Source organism: Armigeres subalbatus, chromosome 3 (assembly GCF_024139115.2).
Source record: "Armigeres subalbatus isolate Guangzhou_Male chromosome 3, GZ_Asu_2, whole genome shotgun sequence".
Taxonomy (NCBI): domain Eukaryota; kingdom Metazoa; phylum Arthropoda; class Insecta; order Diptera; family Culicidae; genus Armigeres; species Armigeres subalbatus.
In genome coordinates this window covers 143,938,385-143,960,649 of record NC_085141.1, presented here as the reverse complement: position 1 = coordinate 143,960,649, position 22,265 = coordinate 143,938,385, and the positions used below count along the sequence as shown (strand labels likewise).

Here is a 22,265-nt window from a genome sequence, read left to right as displayed (position 1 = left end):
TGAAGGGAAGGGAAGCGTTAGAATCTTTTGAAAATTGATTTCCAATAGGAAGGAGCCTTCTGAGCATTTTGCAAGGACGCTGCCGGACGGTTTTGAAAGAGCGAGCCTCTCAAAAGGAGGTTCGGAGCCACTTGAAAGGAGGCTTTCGAACCTCTTGAAAGGAGGTTTTCGAGCCAATAGAAAGAAGGCTTCCGAGCGTCTTGAAAGGCGGCTTCTTGAAAGGAGGCTTCCGAGCCTCTTGAGCGGAGCCTGTTGAGGTTTCCGAGTCGCTTAAAAGGGGGCTTCCAAGCCGCTTGTAAGAGGCTTCCAAAGAGGCTTCGGAGCCTCTCGGAAGGAAGCTTACGAGCTGCTTAAAAGGCTTCCAAACCTCTTATAACGAGTGTTGGTAAAACTCAAAATCTCAAAACGGATCAACACAATTATTTTAAAGTGTTTAGTGGAATTGTAATACATTCGCCATTATTTTGTCCGAGGTACTCCCTGGGGCCTATTTTTTCCTATGGTCAATTGCGCCTAGCTGCTCCAAAAACTCTTGCAATGTTAGAAGGAGGACGCTGTTACTGCTTCAGATTCTTAGACATTGGCTTCCGGAAGTCGTTGAGTAGCATAGCATATGCCGGACAACAATGCTCAAAATGAATTTTACGATCTAAAATTACTCACTAATTGCTGCTTAGTGCACCCAGCACTAGTTGTTGAAGTTTTTCGAGTTTCATCTAAGCAATTTTGTCACTAGTCAATAGTGTTTCACTCACTTTAACCATTTTAAATGCACTTAAAAGATTATTCTTCGCTGTTTTAAGTCATGTATTCAGATTTTTTTGTAACACGTCCAGTTTTTGAGAAAAACGGGTAATTCACAAAACTAGGCATTCTCATGGAAATTTAGTGTCTCTGTTCTATAAAGCTGGCTTTCGGCTTCTAACTTTGAGAATATGGTTTGAATTATATAGAGGAAATCGTACATTATCCAAATAAGTTGTTGAAATTACTTTGACACGTTCATTTCTAGTGAAAAACGGAATTTATTTCACAAAAGTACGTATTTTCATAGAAATTTGGTTTCTCTGCTCTGCAAAGCTGTATTTCGGCTTCGCACTTTGAGAATATAGTTTGAATATCGTAGAATAGGCCTTGCAGAATGCATATGGTTTGTTGGATTTTCTTTAGCAAGTACATTTGTTGTGAAAACGGAATTCAATTAACAAAAGTACATATTTTCATAGAAATTTGGTTTATTTACTCTACAAAGCTCTATGTCGGCTTTTCAATTCGAGAACAACATTTGAATTTCATAGAATAGACCTTCCAAAATGCATGTGGATTATTCGATTTTATTTGGCACGAACATTGGTTGTGAAAAATTGAATTAAATTCACAAAAGTACGTATTTTCATAGAAACTTTGTTTCTTTGTTCATCAAATCTGAATTTCGGCTTTTCACTTTGGGATTAAAGTTTGCATTTCATAGAATGGGTCTTGCAGAATGCATATGGGTTATTGAATTCTATTTTGCACAACTCTTGTTCATTCTGCAAACCCCATCCTATGATATTCATACTTTGAACAGACAGTGAGATGCTGACATTTAGCTTTGTAGAGCGGAGAAACCGAATTCCTATAAAAAAACACGCGCTTTTGCGAATGCAATTCCGTTTTTCACAGAATATGTACGTTCCAAATGAAATCCAACAACCTATATGCCTTCTACAAGGCCCATTCTATGAAATGCAAACTTCATTTTCAAAGTGAGAAGACGAAATTCAGCTTTGCAGAGGAGAGAAGCCAAATTTCTATGAAAATACGTACTTTTGTGAATCAAATTCTGTTTTTCGCAACAAATGTATGTGTCAAATAAAATCCAATAAACCATAAGCATTCTGCAAGGTCCATTCTATGAAATGCAAACTTCATTCTCAAAGTGAGGAGCCGAAATTCAACTTTGCAGAGGAGAGAAATCAAATTTCTTTGAAAATACGTACTTTTGTGAATAAAAAACTGGACGTTTTACAGAAAATATGAATATGTATCTGGATTCAGCGTAAAAAAATCTATTGAGTACATTGAAAATTGTTGAAGGGAACGAAAAAAAGCTCAATTTTGTTGCTATCGCCAAATAAATACATCCAATGGATCGTTTTTGGCTAAGTCTCCATTGCCTACCAAATTTCGTTTAATGGCGTGTTCTAGTTACTTATACAAATAATGTTTGCAGTTAAGAACTACCCCAAGGTATTTGACTATATTTGAGAAGGATAGAAGCAGAGGGGTGTAGGTGACATTTTTATCAAATTTGAGTTGACTACAGCAAAAAATGGATTGGCTCTCAAGCTTTGCGGCAATATGTTGATATAGTTTGTACGATGTTTTTAAAAAATATGAAAATTCGCAGTAAATTATGATTTTTTTTTAACTTTTAACTTTTAACAATTTTTCTTGAAAACTTGACACCCATTTATCTCAAAACTAACTTTTTGTCACTTACACCCCTTTGCGTTTGACCCCCTTATTTGAAAGTTCCAAAAACACATCTATTACTATCCAATATCATGTTATTCAGTGAAAATTTCTCCTACACGTTTTAGACGCAATCCTTCTCTGCACTAGGAGACATTTAAAAAAATATGAAATAATTTAAGATTTTTTTAAATTTATTCGGATTTCTTTATTTCTTAAACTATGGAAATCCTTCCAATTTTTAGATTTTTTAGATTTTTTGGGGATTTGTGGGAGGGCTCTATGAAATGCATTGAACTCAAAGACATTTCTTAAGATGTGACCTACAATAATTCTATATTTCTATAACATTGCAGATATTTTTGTGCTTAACTTGTAATTTTCAATAACAGTTCGAAGTTAAAAAAATTAAAAAAAAATTGGCATGAAAAATCGAAGATTCAACGGAAAATGCTTCTGGACTTCCATACACAATTCTCCTTCATTAATACGGAAAATGTACAATTTAGAAAACCAGAATAATATTTCGTGAAAATACAGTAGTGAATAAAAACAATTTTCATGAAAATGCAGGAGAATTTCTCATGGAAATTCAAAGAAAATCTCCATGGAAATTCGGAGGAATTTTCATAGACTTTTCGAGAAATTTCCAAGTCTCAGTCTTTCACGCTTAGTGAAATCATTGATAAAAGAACATTAAACATAAACAAAACGTCATATGAAAACGTAAATCTCGTTTTGAGTATAAGAAGACTGAAAGCCATAACCTCATATATCACCATCATAGTCAATCTCTCCTAGAAAGCTTCCCATAGAAATTCAGAAGAACTTCAGCTCGAATTTCGGAAGAATTTGAAAACATACAGTAATATCCCGATTTTATCACCCCCTGGTGAATTTTGGGGTGACAAAATAAGGAATGTGACAAATTAAAAAAAAACAATGATTTAATTCAATTCAAAAATATGAACCACTTTTCACCTTGGAAAGGCAAATTGCGTGAACGGTACCCGCTATTTCTTGTCGAAAAGGCTTACAAAATCATATATCTTCTTTTTATTGGCATTGCATCCCACTGGGACAGAGCCGCTTCGCAGCTTAGTGTTCATTAAGCACTTCCACCGTTGTTAAGTGCAAGGTTTCTATACCAGGCATTTTTGCTTTCGTACATCATGAGGCTAACACGATGATACTTTTATGCCCGGGGAAGTCGATACAATTTCCAATCCGAAAATTGCCTAGACCGGCACCGGGAATCGAACCCATCCACCCTCAGCATGGTCTTGCTTTGTAGCCGCGCGTCTTACCTCACGGCTAGGGTGGTCTAACCGGTAGTACCGAAACCTGTAATACCGGTATTACCGGCCAATTATGGGTACCGAAAATACCGGTATTAGAGACGGAAAATATCGGTAATTTCAGTATTTAAAATTTTGCTGTCAGTATAAACAATCTGACTTTTTCTTCTATGAACATTGTTGATATCGTCCAGAATTTTCCCGCAATGTATGAAATTGTGAAAACAGTACGAGCTGTAGTAGTTATTTTCCGTAGATCCTGTGAAAAACGATTCTCTGCTAAATAATGTTCGTTCTGAATTCGGAAAAGAATTTGAATTAGTGGTTGATATCAAGGCACGGTGAAGTAATTCCGAACCTGTTCAAGTTGTGGAACATGAAGCCGACATGGCGTTCCAATTTACGTTGGAACTATTCTCAAATCAAGCCACAGAAATTTCCGCCACTATTTCGATGCTTTTAAGGAATGAATCCAAGAGAGACGATCCAAATACGCCGATCTTTTTGCTTTTTTGAAAAAGTCTGCTGTGAAGCAATTAATCAGAAACGATTTTGGCATTTTCTTCAAGGCATCCAGAGCTACTTTGATAAAGCAAGCATATGGGACCTTAAAGCGTCTAATCATTCCTGGTGCGATCGTTGAAACTGAGACAACGACCATACCTGATGATCGGTACGAAGAAGATGCCTCTATGAATATTTTTCTGGTTTATCGGTTAAAGACTGTAGCAAAGCAAAACACTTGCGTTGCTGGTGGCAAATACGTTGACGCCAGGATCCTTGCATACAATCCGTAAGGAATTCTCCTACTATGAATCGGAAGGGATTAAGGGCAAGTATTTGACACTGATTTTCGACGGTCTTGGAACCATTCGTCCTACTTCGGTTGAACTAACGAGGGCATTCTCAGTAGTTGGCAACATTGCTAACAAAATCCAATGCGGATTGGGAGATGAGTCACTCAGTATGTAGTTTAGCTTTGCCCGGCTCAACATTCGAAGTTTGTCAACAAATACTTACTGTTTTTCATCCAAATCCAAATCAAAAGTTTTTCTTTAACTATCTGAAATTTTCATAAAAACCGGTATTACCGGTATTGACTCCATCAAATACCGAAAACCGGTATTTGACAAAAAATGCCAATACCGACCACCCTACTCACGGCTAAAGAGGTCCCCTAAAATTATATATGATTCATACAAAAACACGGGCGGTGAAAGTGATTTCAAGAAAATCATTGTTGTTTACGGTATATTTTACGAAAAAAAAATAACGACTTAAATTTTCTGATTTCTTGGGGGTGACAAAATCAGGTCGAAAACGTGACTAAATCGGGACGTGTTGAAATCGGGTCGAAAACGTGATACCGTGAAGTACCCTAATTTCGCGCACTTAAGAACTGACAAAGTTAAAATGTTCATTAAAAAACATGTAATGGCCATTTGGAAACATTTGCTACTGCATCACGTAGTAGAAGGATTCTAGGTTCTCAAAAAAATGTTACTTGCAAATTTTGACGCTATTTAAAAAAAAAATTGGGGTATGAATCTGAGACCGTTGTATGTTCTTTATTTCGCGCAAGAGAAAAGAGTAGTTCCTAATTTCGCGCAAAAGTGTTCCTAACTTCGCTCATGTTTGGAATTGAATATCGTTATTGGTTTGTTGAAATATAATCAATTGACCAATAGAAGCATGCATCCATTGTTCTAAATATACAGATAACGGTATCAGACAGCCGTCAGTGACCCATTCTTTAGTCGAAATGGTATGTACCTATATTTCGACCGTGGGTGGTGGAGCTTTGCTTAGATTTTACTTCATAAATTTAAATTGACGTTGACACAAGTCATAATTCCTAAAATATCGTTTTCTTCTGAAATATAAACCATATTTTAAGAAAAAAGGCATTGTATGAGCAATCTTTACTGCCCCTGCTAAATTAGCTAGTGTATAAAAAAGTTTGAATTTTCCAGACGCCTTGAAAGAAAGTCTTAAGTTCCGCTATCTCTTACATAGGACATCTTCAAATATGTGTTTTATGCAACACATCTTCAATATTATATATACATTATCAAAAAGCTGCTGTAGTTTTATCTTAAGTTTAGCATCATTTAACACATCGAATTTGATAGCTATTGCAGGCACTGATCTATAAGATTTTTCAAGTCAACATTAGTCGATGTCCGCCTGAAAATTAGATAAAAAGCGTATGGGAATGAACTCTTCGGGTTCTATTTATGTTTCATTAGAATGTTGCAAATGAAACTACGCAACAACAATAAACGAAATTAGGCACCATAATTACTCTCATATACCTAATTTCGCACACAAAGCGAAAGTCTAAATAAACACAAAATACATAAAATTTCACACTTTTCAATAGTAATGACGAATAAACATATCCAACAGAGCATAATGGATACAAATATTTCCAGAAAGTAGCCAGTTTTGTACAGTAAAATCATTTGTTTACTTGGGTCATGTTCTTCGTCGCTGTGCTAAGCACAAACAAATATGGCGATCGATGGGAGGACCAAATTGAAATAATTTTATTTGGTGTACTAAACCAAGTTTGTTTTTCAATTTTTTTCGTGAAAAACATTCAACAACAACGATATTTTGTAATCCTCCAGATTTTTCAATTCTGACTGAAATAAATGATTTTATAATGCGCGAAGTTAGGGCGCGCGCGAAATTAGGGCACATCACGGTAATGTCGGGGGTTGACAAAATCTGAAGTGACAAAATCGGGTAGAAGTTTGCAAGAATTTTCCGTGAGAATTTAAAAGAATTTTACGAGAAAAATTTCGAAAAACTTTCGATGGAGATTCGGAAGAAATTTTCATAAAACTTTAATAAGAAGAATTTTTCGGGAATATTCGGAAGATTTTTTCGGGAAAATTCGGAAGAATTTTTCGAGAAAATTCGAAAGAGTTTTTCGTGGAAAGTCGGGAGAATAGAAATTAGGAAAAATAAGTAGAAAGAGTAAAAATTCCGCGGAAAATTGGAAGTTTTTTTTTTGGAAATTTGGAATTCTTTACTGTGGAAAATTCGGAAGAATCTTCGTGGAAATACAAAAGAATTTTCTTGAAACTCTCAGAAAAATCTCATAGAAAGTCAGAACACTTTTCCGTGGGCATTCGGAAAAGTTATCAATGAAAATTTAGAAATAAATTCCTGAAAAAAAATCGGAGGAATTTTCCGGAATATCCAATGGAAATTCGAAACAATTTTCTGTAAAAATTCTCCTTGGAAAAAAATCCCGGGAGAATTCGGAACAATTTTCTGTGAAGATTCGAAAAATATTCACGTGGAATTTCTGGAGAATTTCGTAAAAATTATAAAGAATTTTCCGTGCAAGTTTGAAAAAAAAAAAATCGTGGAAGAAATGTGCAAGAAATTAAAAAAAAAATCCATGTAAATTTGAAAGAAAAACTCAAATATACATTAAATGTAAAATTTTAAAGAATTTTCGAGGAAAATTTTTAATATTTGGTTTGGGAAAATTTGAGAAAACTCTCAATTACCATTAGAAGAAAAATTTTCCTGAAATTTCCAAACAATGTTCCGATGAATCATGATACTCATTCAGATCTTAAAGAATTTAATACAGAATGTTATGCAAAAAACCGCGAGAAGATTAGAGTTTGCTCGGCTAAGTTATTAGCATTTCTCTGAAGTGGGGTTTGAGCAAATTTCGTTTCTTTTACCATTGAAAAGAAATAAATTCACCCCTTCAACACTCCAGTAAAATGCGAATATCTTTGTCTAATAAACTCTAATCTTCTCGCGGTTTTCAGCATAACATTCTGTATTTAATTCTACAAGAACTGAATGAGTATCATGATTCTAGATTGTAAATTGCGCCGTCCAACTGCAAATCGCTGTTTTTGGATGTTTCTGCATACATTTTTCCATATAAACTTCCAACGAGTTTAGCACCGCCCAAACGTTGACCGATTTGGCTGAAATTTTGTCCAGAGCATCAGGGCATCAAATAGAACCGAATAAAAGGGCGGCCCATCAAAAAATTAGTAAAAGTGTTTTTTGAGCCACCCTAAAGTAGGTTTTGCGAAAAGGCACAGTGGCGATATTCTATACTGATATTGGTAGGAAACATCAATTTACATCCGATTTCCAAAAACATGGTTCACTGGAAAATTCTATACAGTTTCCAGGGTAATTTTACCTAAGTGTTTGTAAATTGTTCTCGAAAAGCTGCATTTGGGTAGGTTGGCCCAATTTTGTGAGAGCTGGTTGACCAAGTTGGCAGTTTAGTAAATGCCAATCGACACAAATTTCCACCGATTCCTTAATAAAAGCAGCATTGAAGGAAGAGAATATTATATCTAACGTACGTACGCTGGCGAAAGAAAAGAAAGTAGCGAGGGTTATACAAGTTTTAATAAATCTTTTAAAAAGACTAAAAATCAATAAGTTTTAGATTTTTTTACGTATCTACATACTAATACAAAATTAAGCTCACTTCCTTTTTTCAACTTAATTTTTTTTCCACTGATACATTTGATGTGTTCCACTTGGCGCCAAACTATTCCAGCACTGGAGAGAGAATTTTTCCGCCGCAGTTGTTTGTTCGTAACTTCTTTCAGATTTCTTTTTCATCGATGTAAAAATGCACAAATGTGTTCAAGACACGTATGCGAAACCAGTATTTCGAAAAGTCTAACTAGAATGAGTACAGACATTCCGAAAGCAGAACTCGTAAAAATTTAGAAGAGATCTTCCTGCAGATTTGGAATTCGCTAGAGTCCCTTTTCAAATTCGGTTTTTCACAATACTTGTCATAACTCAGGAGCGCCATAACTCAGGAGAGAAAAGAATCAGAAATTAAAGCTTTCAACACTCTTCTGATAAATTTAGTGTGTTATTAGTGTCTTATTACTGTCTGAGAAAAACTGAGAATTTCCGGGAAAATTTTTTTTATTCATATAGCAGGCCTTGAAATATTCGTTCAAAAACAAACGAATGCTTCGTTTTTAGCCCACAGTGAGGTTTTACTTTAGGTGCACCGATTGATGTATGCGCTCGACGATGTGCTGCTGGCTGCACGAACAAGGGAAGAGGCAAATACAAAACAGTTTTAGGGTAAGACGGTATAATGCGCCCCACCTGGCCAAAACGCCCTCCTTTGATTTCTAGAAAACTATAACTAACTAAGGGTCAAAATCAGTGGGTACCAATACATGTTTGCAAAACCATCGTACTATGTGAATGTGTAAGTATTTTTGTTTTACATAATGAAAATAATAGCAAAATACAAAAAGTGACAGTTTTGATGTAACTTTTCATGTTTGTTTGCTCAACATTCTGGAGCGACGCTAGCATACTGTCCGCAAAACTTGCACGGCAACACTCAGTTGGGCAACAAAATAACTTTTCTCAGTGGTTAATATGATATAAAAATGGTTTCAATTTCAAAAACGTAACGATTTTCGAAAATATGTTTTACTGGCCAAAACGCCCCAGTGTAGGCAGGACGATATGCCCTTACCAACACGACACAAGCGCGGCGAGCTTGCAGAAGTTGCTTCCAAATTATATGGAAATTATTAAAATGTAATTAAAACCTGATTAAATGGACTTATGTTGGTTTTTTAATGTCAAACACATAAGGATTTGTAACCTTTTTATTATGGGATTGTTAAAATACTAATGAAGGGCTATGGAACGTCTTTGGCTAAGGTGGGGCGTATTGCCCAGGCACTTTTTGAAATCCATTTTTTCACGACTTTCCAAAAAAGCATTATTACGTGTTATCTGTAATATTTTTATATGACTAGTCACGGGCAATGCATTTGCGACTTCTTGCACTACCAAATAACACAAAGTTTGCATAAATTGCGATTAAAACTAAAAAGTTATCAAGGTTTTGCCTTAGGGGGGGCATATTATACTGTCTTACCCTATACATTGAAAGTGGGGATTTTTGAACGTGGCATCTTCACAAGCCGGGTAGTGCCGAGGAGGCATCGTTCAGTAGAGCAGTGTGAAATGAGGATGGTTCCTTCGTTTATCGGCAGTGTTTCAGATGCGAGTGAGTGTTGTGTGAATACAAAACCGTATTAGCGAGAAAGAGAGATAATGTATCATATACCTCTCTTTCACACATTCATTCCAACTGAAATGCGCAACTCAGTATAAGTGAGGCAAGAGAGTTAAAAATATTCCCTGCACTAGCGGGTGTTTGATTTCACTCTTCATCTGTTTCGTACAGCAGTGGAACGAGGAAGCATTCTTCACCAAGCACCTTGAAACTGTTCTCTCATGAAGCTACCTTCCTGGTGCTGAAGCATCGGTCCTCATCTTCATTGCTTCATTCATCCAAGCCCTGAATAGGGTAAAACGACCTTTCACCGTGTCAAAACAAAATTGATTTCAAAAATTAATTAAAAAAGCGATGCTTTGATCTTCAGAATTCCCCCAAAAAAATAACCAAATTAAGGCTGATAATTGATTTCGGACCACGATTGAAATGGAGACCATAATGCGGATGCAATAGAGGCATTCCACGGGGGCATGTCAGTCGATCCTGAGCGACCATTTCGAAAATATTTGAAACTCTGCACAGTTTTTCAATTTCATCTAAATCGTCATTTTTCGATATCAAATCTTCATATTGAGTCACGACTAACTTTTCAAAAGGGTGTATGTGAAAATGGTTCAAAAATATTTAAAAAGCTGCACAGCAAAAACGGAATGTTCGATTGTTATGATTTTTTCAGCAAAGTTAGACAACTAAATGGTGATTCTTAAGAAAATGTGCACAGTAAAAAAAAAATTTTTGCCTTTAAAAATATCATTTTGTCACAAAACTCAAATATCTCAAAACCCTATCTTTTTTCGAACGTAATTTTTTAGGGAAAACGGTCCATTATATTAGCTATCTATCATAAAATTTGGTGATGGTAAACTAATAAACAAAAAAGTTATGACATTTCAAACATTTCACAATTTTCACATTTAGTAAAAAAAAAAATTTTCTGTGTAAGTTATTTCGAAAATTGCAGTTTGATGCAGATTTTATTGTTAAGGGACGTGATTTAAACAAGTTGTTTTCATGATATTTTGATTTAATTATTCATAGCATCTATAAGAAACTTAGACACGATCCAGTGTTGTGATCAAAAGTATTGATAGTGTCATAATTTTCATTGCACGTGACTGGCGAAAAATTCTTTTAATAGTGTTGAAACCTGTTAATAATAACGTTGATAGAAACATATCAGAAATGTTATTTTTAAGACAAAAGCTGCAAAATCAAAGATTTATATACACGTGTACGTCTATAGTTTACCTGCAAAAAATATACCTCTTAGAGAATAGACTTTATGATCGGGAGGAAACGGGTATCTTCAACAACAACAAATGCATGATAGGTACATACCATGACAATGCTCACGAAAAAGCAAAAAATTACTACTACTAAGGTTGTTAAAGATCTTATAGTAATTTTTTCTTCAGTCAAACAAATGACACCAAACTAGTCAGTAAAAACTTAAAAGTGATTTTGTTTATTGAAATATTACGAACAACATGAGTAGCCGCTTTCTCAACTGTTGTAGGCCGTTTGATGGAAAAAGTGTTCAAAAGAGTTACGAAATCTCACCGAAAGCACCATAGATAAACTGAAAGCGACTGGTTATGCTCCAATGTCCACATTGAATACAAATTTACGCATTTGCACGTCCTGCCGTCTAAACGTTGACAAAAGAGCAATCTGTATATCATCGGTTGAGCAGAGCGCAGGAAGTTCGAAAACGACAGCAACTGAGGAATTGCCAGATGTATCGACAACAACTGAGGAATTACCAGAAGTATTAAGTGCTGAGAGCCTTGCCACCGTACCATCAGCGAAATCTGTTTCAACAAATCAATCGGAAGATGAGTGTATCCAAAAGGTCAACATCGAACGCTTTAACGAGGGCATAGCTGGGATAAAAGTGACTCCGATTAAATGGAGTAAGATGGACTACGTTTATTACCCGGAGAAAAAATACCGTGAAATAAACGAAGCTGTACGAAGAAACCGCTTCAAATTAGGACCTGATGATGTGGAAAATACAGACTACGATGAGGTAATTATAAATATGAAGGAAAGGTTCTCGAATGCAGCCACGACAAGGAAAGAAAAATTATTGATTTTGTCGATGCTGCCAAGTTCGTGGTCTATTCAGGATGCCATTGATGAGTTCAAAACCAATAGAAATACATTAAAAGAGGCAAAACAATTGAAGAATAACTGTCTTTCAACCAAAAATACTAGGTCTAGTACTGCATTAACAGATGAGACAAAAGAAATAGTAGTTCAATATTTTGAAGATGATGAAGTAAGTCGAGCTATGCCTGGTCAAAAAGATTATGTATCAGTAAAAAAGATGGAAAGCGTCAAGCAATCCAAAAACGATTAATGATGACGACTTTGAAAGAAGCGTACACACGCTTCAAGGAAATTCACGATAATATTAAAATAGGTTTTTCCTCATTTGCAAGCCTTCGGCCAAGGCAATGTAAGCTTCTTTCCAATTCAGGAACACATAATGTGTGTGTGCACAACCCATGAGAATATTAATCTTATTTTACATAGTTTGAAAAGAATCAATTTAACAAAGGATATTAAAATGTTAACTGGTAGTCTTTTGTGTGAAAATACAACATCAAATTGCTATCTACGATCTTGTTCAGATTGTCCAGATTCTTCATCATTGGAAAATACTTTATTCGCTGAGTTTGAAGAAAAATATATTGATCAGTTATCATTTGAGCAATGGGTGACCACGGATAGGTGTGACATAGAAACTATTGTAAAACCTGTAGATGAGTTTGTGTCATATTTTTGCTTGAAATTAGAAAGTTTAATCCTCACGATTTCATTAAAACAGAACAATCCAGCTTTTTAAAAAATACGAAAAATACATTACAAAATGGTGAATTTTTAGTCATTTGTGATTTTTCTGAAAATTACAGCTTTGTATTGCAAGATGAAGTGCAGTCCCATCACTGGAACGTACAACAAGCTACAATTCATCCATTCGTTATTTATTTTAATGGAAGTACGCAAATTGAACACTTAAGTTTTATTATAATTTCCGAAGATTTAAGACACGATTCAGTATCCGTAAACTTGTTCATTGAAAAAATGATTAACTTTTTACGCGTTGATAAGCATAAAGAAGTCAAAAGATATATTTCATGTCTGATGGAGCAGCGTCGCAGTACAAAAATCGTAAGAATTTTTCGAGCCTATGTCAATTTAAATCAATGTACGGAATTGATGCAGAATGGCATTTTTGCTACATCACATGGCAAAGGTCCTTGTGATGCTATTGGAGGAACAATAAAGCGCATGGCCACAAGAGCAAGTTTAGCCAAAGAACGTGAGCATCCAATTAAAACTGCGAAAGAACTTTTGATTGGGCAAATCGTAGAAAAGAAAAGATTTAACCAAATTATCATTTTGTTGTACTACTACTGAAGAGTACGAAATAAAGGCTTCAGAGCTCAGCGAGCAATTTAATAACGCGAAAACGATCCAAGGAACCCAAAAATTTCACTGTTTCATTCCATTGTCGGAAAATAAAATTAAAGCAAAACTATACTCAAACTGTGCTGATAATAATTCAAAAGTGTTCGATATTTTAAAAATTTGAATAAAATAAATAAAAATAAGTATTAATAAACTGTTTTCATGATATCATAACCCATACCAAAATTCAAACCCAAAACTCTTAGAGTTTCTATAACAACATTGTGTAACTGCCACATTTAATTTAATACTTAGGATAATATTAATTCATTTTTATTTATTTATACATATAATATTTATACATATAATATACATAATATCGATGAATACATAAATATGGAATATCATACAAACAACTTGTTTAACTCACGCAAGGCCCTTAACAATAAAATCAGCATCAAACTGCGATTCTTGAAAAAAAATACACGGAAATTTTTTTTGTTTACTATATGTGAAAATTGTGAAATGTTTGAAATGTCATAACTTTTTTGTTTATTAGTTTACCATCACCAAATTTTTATGGTAGATAGCTAATATAATGGACCGTTTTCCCTAAAAAATTACGTTCGAAAAAGATAGGGTTTTGAGATATTTGAGTTTTGTGACAAAAATGATATTTTTAAAGGCAAAAAATTTTTTTTTACTGTGCGCATTTTCTTAAGAATCACCATTTAGTTGTCTAACTTTGCTGAAAAAATCATAACAAACGCACATTCCGTTTTTGCTGTGCAGCTATTTAAATATTTTTGAACCATTTTCACATACACCCTTTTGAAAAGTTAGTCGTGACTCAATATGAAGATTTGATATCGAAAAATGACGATTTAGATGAAATTGAAAAACTGTGCAAAGTTTCAACTCAATAGAAAATCATGAATTAAAATTTTTCTTAAATTTTGATGCTGTTGCTTGGAATCGCTCAATAGGAACCACATTGTGGTATTCATGTGACCTGATAATAGAACACGGGAAGATGATAATTCACCATCTTTTCATTAATATAATACTGAAGTGATTAATTACAATAGACTGTAAATCGGATAAAAATTGCCATAGTTATGATTATTTTTACGACAGTCTAAATTTGATGGCCAGAAAATTTGAAAATTTTAGTCATTCTTTTAATCTCCGTAAATAATACCGCAAACAATATTAATTTTCGTGAAGTAACATTCACCGCCTGTAGTTTATAATAAGAAGTCAAGAAGGAGTACCTGGGAAAGATTCTGTAAGTAATTTCGACAAGAAATAACTTTAAAAATCACGCATTTTGCTTTTCCAATGCATAAAATTATTCATATTTGAAGAATGACTTAAAAAATTGGAAATAATTTGTTTTCTGATTTTGTCACATACCCTGTTTTATCACCCCAAAATTCTCCAAGGGGGTGATAAAATCGGAATATTACTGTATTTTCGATGAAACGGGATGTGTGGGCGTATTATGTACAATCAATATCATCTCATTATAAAAATTTGTAGGAGTACTCATGGACGTTTTTTGGCTGTTGGAAGTTCGATAACATTTATTACACTCGATTCTGTTTTTACACGGATTTTTTTACACGGCCGTGTAAAAAAAATCCCATACAAAATTTTTGCAAAGTTCCTCCATTTTGCATGATTCGTCGAGAAATCATAAAACTTTTTTTACACGGATTTCGAAATTTTTTTTACACGGAACGCATCCCCCGTGTAAAAAAAGAATCGGGTGTATATTGTTCCAAAAGTTCGATGAAAAACATTTATTATAAAAAAATGCAACTTATTTTTATTAGTTTTTGTTGCCCTTTTATACCTTCACCATTTGTATACACTAATGAGTGTAAGTATTTGTAAACTACGTAACGCTAAATTAGACAATGTTCAACCCCCTTCAACTCCTAAAGCGTTACGTAATTTGCAAATGGACCCAATTACCATACATGATACATAAAATCACCAAGCATTCTAAACTGTTAGGAAAATCCGATACCCGTTTTAAAATTATTATCAAAACCTTACCCCAGCAGAAAACAAAAGCAGGAAACAAGTTTAAGGCGGCATAAAAATATCCTAATTCTACTCTACTTTTTATTATTTTCATACTACTCAAGTATATATAAACACCTTCATATGTGTATTTACAAAGTGAGGCATTTCAGAGAACCCTAATAAGACAAACATAGTTACAGATCAGAAGAATAGAAATTGAATGTTTCTGCTACTCAAAGTACATTACTTATGACACTATCAAAACAAGACAACTAAAAATGATACTCGACTTTCATTATTACAATCTAATTATGCTGTACATATTGAGATGGAAATTTCCAAACCACCATAAAGAGTTTCCAAAATGTGTTATGTTGGACCACCGCGTTGCCTCATGCTTTCTCCATCTCGGGAAAGTTTCTTTGGTCGGATGAAGTAGAAGTCACTACCACTATACTGAAATTTAGTATTCGACCGAATGGTATTACTCTACCGATATCGTGAGAGAAAGATTCCACACACCGAATTTCTGCGAACGTTCGTCTATGTGTGATACCGACTTATCATCTAGCCACGTGTTAGCGAACTCCGCTCTCCACTGTTACTAGGAAGGGGGGTGTGTTACTGACGCTCAACCAAAGATTATTTACTCAAGAAGAAATCCACTATATAAACCCTCTAGCCAAAGAGTTCAGCTCCGCCCCAGAAAGGGCGGCAACCTTTTGGATGTTTTACAAAATCTCGCACCTGTTGCGGTCGTAGAAGACGAAGCGCCGGTGGACGCCGATCCGTTCAGCTGCTCGCGGACCTGCTGGCGCAGTCTTTCGGTCTTGGTAAGCCGCGAAACCCGCCCGGCCGTGTTGAGCTGGGACATGCTCTTGGAGGTGTCCAGCCGACCGGCACCCATCATCATCGAGTCGCCCAGCGATGAGTTGAAGGAAGATTTCCGACCGGGGCGCCCGGCCGAGTGCGGGGACTCCTGCGATGGGTGTCGGTACTTGGACGAGGACGGACTGGCCAGCTGGGACATGCTGCGGGACATGCGCTTACTACTGGCGCCGCCGTCCGCCGTTGGGGACGCCCGGGACGAGGACAGGGACAGCCGGGTCAGGTTCTCCAGCTCGTGGGCCTGGCGGCGTTCGCGTTCGATGATTGCACTGATGTGTTCGCCGTTGCGGCGACGTGGCTGTGCCAGCTGGTCCAGGCGTGTCATCGAGAAGGCTCGACCTGCGCAGGTGCGTGTGTAATGGAGTGTGTTTCGCGTGTTCGAAGGTTTGTGTTTCGGTCGTTTTTGAGGTTATGCAGAGCAAGCGCGCGAGTTTTTCGCAGTCAAACCAAATCACGATGCAAAAAGAAGATCAGAAATCAAGAACGTGAGATATTTTCGGCTGTATTTCATGCATTGGTATCGAAGGGATGGGTAACTACTACTGGGTAAGGAATAAGATAAGGGTGGTACTAAACTTTAGCTAACTCTTCAAATGCTTCAAGGGATCATACAATCAGGAAAAATATAAATTCCAAATAGATACTATTCGAATGAGATTCTGTTGCTTTCATTCGAACATCGGATTCTGAATCCCAGGGATACACAATCTTTTTTTTGTATGTAAATCACTAATGAATTCACTCCTGCTGAATCCTAGCGAGTTGAATCCCAGTGGTATTCCTTCATAATCGCAGCAGTTTCAGCGTGAGGCCTATGGACTTGATTTCAAAATAACTCTTAATTATAGTTGGATTCCTTTTAAAGTTAAGGAAGATTGAATTAAAGGAATTCAGGTTCTGGCTATATTATTCCTTGTACCATTTGAAGAACGCTTATTAGAGAAGGTAGTAGAGTACGGGACATAACTAAAAATAACTTATTCAAAAGACAATAACATTCATGCGTACAGCGCACTAAACAAGTTTAACGAACACAGACAACACACTACGAACTATAACTTTCAGCAAAAACAACATTGACACAACGATTAAAAATAAAAATGTAGATAAGGTCTAAAGTAATAATGTAATAAAGTAAATATCTGCTATTTCTACGAAATGAGTCTTCGTTTGGCGATAATTGTTAAAACGATTCTGCGGATCTGAAATCTTATGTAAGTATGCGAATGAATGATTACAATCTTTCGATTTTTTTTTTGTTAGCCAATCGGGGAGGGGGTCACGGGGTTATGAGTTAAAAGTTCAAAACAAACAAAAATTCGGTAATGCGGGACTGAAAGTAGTTAAAATATGCATGTGAAACAAATAAACGAAGAATACTACCTGGTGTTCTGGGGGTGTGAGTGCCGAGAGATGATCTAGAGCTATCGCGAGGACTAGGAATGGTGGGCATAAGATCGGTTTTGCGACGATTGACGGTACGCTGGTAGCTCATGTCAGCTGAATCGTCTGTGTGCGTGACAGACATTCGCCGTGGACCGTTCGTTCGGTTTCGGTTTCGGTTCGGAAGAAGAAGGGACAGTGGAGAAACAGCAAAGTCGCGCATGTGTTTGTGTGGTAATTCATTTGGGGTTTCATGTTTTGTTTTGATCAGATAATGATTATTGGATTGATTCGATTTGTTTTGGGCGTCGACGACGGGAAAAAAGAGAAGAGAAAAAAGAAGAAAAATGTATTTATTCGAATTTTGAACTGCTTTGAAGAAAAAGAAAAATTGAGAAAAAAAAATCGGTTGAATTTCTAAGAGCAAAACAAACGGAACTCATCAAATTTGTTAGGAGTAAAATTTTCCAAACAAAAATGGCAACAGACAAAAAGCTTGAGTTATGTTTTGATTTGGTTTGTATGGGGAATCTTAGTGGAATGTTACGAAAGCAAACGACAATCGGTTCGTTATGGTAGGAAACTGTTCAAACAAAAAGGGCGTGGTTTATGAGGAACCGGGAACGAGATATTCAAAAGAGGATACGGTGAGTGGACGATGGTGAGCGGAAATCACGAGCGTTCATGAACGAGTTATGTGTTGGACACTACATACACATGCCCACGAGAGTAACTACCGCAGAGGACGGAATACATGCGAAGGATTTCTCGAAGTTGTAAGAAAATGTTATATGTTCATATATTTGAAGTACTAGAATAATTAATTGTATTATTTCTTTAAAATTATCCCATTTAGCAACACATTGAAATTAATCTCTTTTTCTAGTTCAAAGTCGTTATGAAAGCATAGGATGAAACGTTGGATGATCACGCAAATGAGTCAATTATCCAGCGGAAATATATTGTTATTTAGGAATCGGATTGAACTCCCGTGGCTTAATTAAACAACTTCTCGTGGATATTCGAAATAATTTTTCGAGGAATTTCTAAACAATTTTCCGTGAAAAATTAATAATTTCCCGTGGAGATTTGAATTATTTTTCCAGAAAAAGCTCGGAATAGTTTCCCACGAAAATGCAAAAAAAAATCCCGAAATAGTTTCCCGTAAAAATTTAAAATAATTTCCCGTCGAAATGCGGAAAAATATCTCGTGAAAATTAAAAAAAAAAAAAAAGTTCCAGTGGAAGTGGGGCAGGATCGGCCACACTCTACGTAGGGGCGGAAACGAAATCTGTAAGCAAGCATTAGACTGGAACCCAGCGGGACATCGCAGCAGAGGCAGACCCAGAGGCTCATGGCGGCGAAGCCTCAATAAAGAAATAAAAGAAGTCGACCAAAATCTAACCTGGCAACAGGTTAAAGTGATTAAAGCGACAGGTTAAAGCGACGCTCAGGATGGAGATCTTTATAGTCGGCCCTTTGCACCACCGGGGGTGTACAGGATCCATAAGTAAGTGGAAATTTGGAAAAAAATCCGTGGAAATTCGGAATAACGGAAAAGTGAAAATTCGGAAAAGTGAAATTCGTTGAAATTCCAAAAAATTCCCTGTGTAAATTTGAAATAGTTTTGCATGTGTTTTAGTAAGAGTTTCCACCATTGTAGTAAGGGCTACTTTTCTAAGTTGACTTAGCACTAAACTCAGGAAAAGTTTGGTCTGATTTCAAGAGTAATGAAGATGAAATAAGCGGAAAACTTTCTAACTTCTTCGCACATCTCACTGGTCACTTCTTATTTCTTACTACTCACTTCTTATTTCACTCTTTTCTTTTCTCATTTCTTACTTTTCACCTCTCGTTTCTTACTTCTCACTTATCACTTCTTACTTCTCACTTCCTACTCCTTACTTTTTGTTTCTCACTTCTCACTTCCCATTATTCACTTCTCACTTCTCCTTTATCAATTCTCACTTTTCACTTCTCATTTCTTACTTCTCACTTTTCACTTCATACTTCACACTTTTTACTTCGCACTTCTCATTACTCACTTCTCATTTCGCGCTTCCCACTTCGCTTCTTACTCCTCACTTTTTACTTCTCACTTCGCAGTTTTCCTCTCTCATTTCTCACTTTTCACTTTTCACTTCTTACTTCACACTTTTTACTTCGCGCTTCTCACTTCGCTTCTTACTCTTCACTTTTTACTTCTCATTTCTCACTTTTCATTTCTCATTTCATACTTCTCACTTTTCACATCTCACTTCTTTCTTCTCACTCCGTACTTCTTATTCCTCACTTCTCGCTTCGCGCTTCTCACTTCACGCAATTCACTTCTCACTACTCACTTTTCACTTCTAACTTTGCACTTCTTACTTCTCAATTTTCACTTATCACTTGTCACCTTTCACTTCTTACTTCTCACTTTTCATTTTCAACTTTCCACTTTTTACTTCCCACTTGTAATCCTCACTACACACTTCTCCCTTCTCACTTCTAACTTCACGCTTGCCACTTCTCACTTCTTACTTCTTTTTGTATATATCTTTAACTAAGCGATTTTCGGCCCTTTACCGGTTCATCTCTTCATTACTTCCCACTAACAGCATTCGGCCAAATAGCCCGACACCGTTTATATAATGCATATGAACTGTTTCTGACAGCGAGGTGAAAATGCATTGGAAAATTATTTCGACTTGGAGAATATCGAGTAAGGGAGGTATCGGCTTACAGAGGGAACGTAGAATGCTAGATTCAAGGGACTTTGAATTTCATCGAGTAAGGGAAAATATCGAGGTACAGAACATCGAGCTAATGAAAGCTCACTGTAGTTTATAAATTATTGAAGATAGTTGAAGATGTATAAAATCATATTTTAATAAGAGATTCTATTTTAGAATCAAAAAAAGATTTATGACCCTGTTTTATTTTAAACAATATGTTTCAAAGTATTTGTACGTGAATTATTTGGACTATGAATTTAAAATCATTTATTCTAGTACTTCTTATTTGAATTATTATATGAACCATTTTCTATCGTTTAGTATACATATTTTCATTGACTACCTGCAAATTCGGCAATAAATTTATCTCATATAAAAAAAAAGAAAATAGTAAAAACAAACAAAAACTTGTATATAAGCAAATTTGTACGCAGGAAATAGAGAAAATATTCGAAAAACAAATACAGATTGAGAAAGAAGTAAGAGAAAGGATCACACACATGACAACAGAAAATAAACGAAAGCTAAACAACTGAAAAGCAAATATTATTGGCGGCCAGTATGCAGTAAAGCTTTGTCAGACAAAAATGAAAATGCAGATAAAGAAAAAATGAAGCGAAGACAGCGTATTTAACACAACAAGACGGACGCCATTCCATTCCAGCCGATAGACATTTCTGAGCACACCACGAGCGCACGATAGGCTCTCTGTTTGACAAAATTAAAAGACAAAAATCGTACAAACCACATTCAGCAAAAACAAATGAATGGATATATTGAAAAATTTACAAGGAAATGCCAAAAAGTTGCAACCAACAAGGTCAAAAACAGAATTAGTAAAAATGAAGGTTTAAAGAACGAAAACTTTGTGTGTGTTCGAAAACAAATAACACAAAAACAATAGTTGCTTCATGGGTGGTTGCAGTAGTAGAGTAGCATATGAAAGAAGAACACAATCGCAAAAAAAACAGGTGGAAGTACAAGCCGACTTTGGCGGCTTGTCCCCCATTGCAGTAGTGTCATTCAGTGTACCCTTTCTCATGGCGGCCGCCGCCGCAGCCGCTCGTTCCGCCTTGGACGGGGGCTCGTCGATGTTGATACTGGAGCCGGCCAGCGAGAGGGTCAACTTCTTCGGGCACTCGCTGGTGCTGGCCCAGTTGAACACCTCGTACATGGAGCTGGACATCCGTCGCATGTCTGCCGGGATGTGAACACGCGCGGGGTGTGGTGTGCCGTGTCGTCGTTGACGGTGTGATGTGGTGCAAGATCCGCGCGCCGCGAGCCAAGTGCCAATTGTGAGGTGCAAACGAGTTACCGAGGGGAGGCACACGCGCACGCGTGAGCACGAATGTTGCGTACGATCGAGTGCCACCGATTGTTGGGGTGTGTTCAGTGTGTTGGTGAGGTTTTATTTCCGTTTGTGGAACCGGTTAATTACACGGTTGGTTTTTTTATTAGCACAGATTTGTGGTGTCGAAGATGGATTCGGGGAAAGAGAAAGAGAGAAAGATGTAGAAAAGTAGAAAAAGCCAATTTGTGAGAAAGGGGTTTCAGTTTTTCGCTGGTAAAGGTTAACACTTTTGTAAGGCAGAAATTTACGAGCCATGGAACGAAGGGAGGTACAATGCAGTCTTAGATCGTTACATTGAATGATGCGTAAAAAGGTTATTGTTAACGAACTGGGCTATATTGGATGATACGACTAAGGGGGCCTGGATTAGAACAAATGGAATCTAACGTAACTTAACTCATTCGGTAGCTAATGCAGATCGATTTGTCTAACTAACACTAATTAGATTCCATTCAAAATGTACTCTTTACAGACCTACTTCTTACAGTTTATTATATAACAAATATTGTTTTGGTGACTCTAAACTGGTAGCTAAAGTTGGTAAAAAAACGCAAACACATTTATTTTCTAAAAACTCATTCAACTCAACTTAACTCAAGTAAAACTCAATTCTAATAAGGAGAGAAATCCTGGCCGGCAAGTTCTACGAAAAA

At 36.2% G+C, this 22,265-nt stretch overlaps 1 protein-coding gene across 18 annotated transcripts in view; it reads right to left on the bottom strand.

Annotated features, from left to right (window-relative positions):
- The window catches only part of LOC134227627 (capping protein inhibiting regulator of actin dynamics), a 477,592-nt gene that overhangs the window by 28,236 nt on the left and 427,091 nt on the right, over positions 1–22,265 (bottom strand). For 12 of the 18 annotated variants that reach the window (XR_009983712.1, XM_062709251.1, XM_062709254.1 and 9 more), the window contains 3 exons: positions 21,294–21,458; positions 17,545–17,670; positions 16,021–16,500 (listed from right to left, as the gene is read on the bottom strand). The exons of 1 other annotated variant lie outside the window; for it this stretch is intronic. Coding sequence is in view for 16 of the 17 variants with exons in the window: in XM_062709251.1 (XP_062565235.1) it covers positions 16,021–16,500; positions 17,545–17,670; positions 21,294–21,458 (771 nt within the window). In the remaining variant the exon portion in view is untranslated. The remainder of the gene's footprint in view (positions 1–16,020; positions 16,501–17,544; positions 17,671–21,293; positions 21,459–22,265) is intronic. 5 more of the 18 variants (XM_062709249.1, XM_062709258.1, XM_062709244.1 and 2 more) reach the window with 4 other exon arrangements.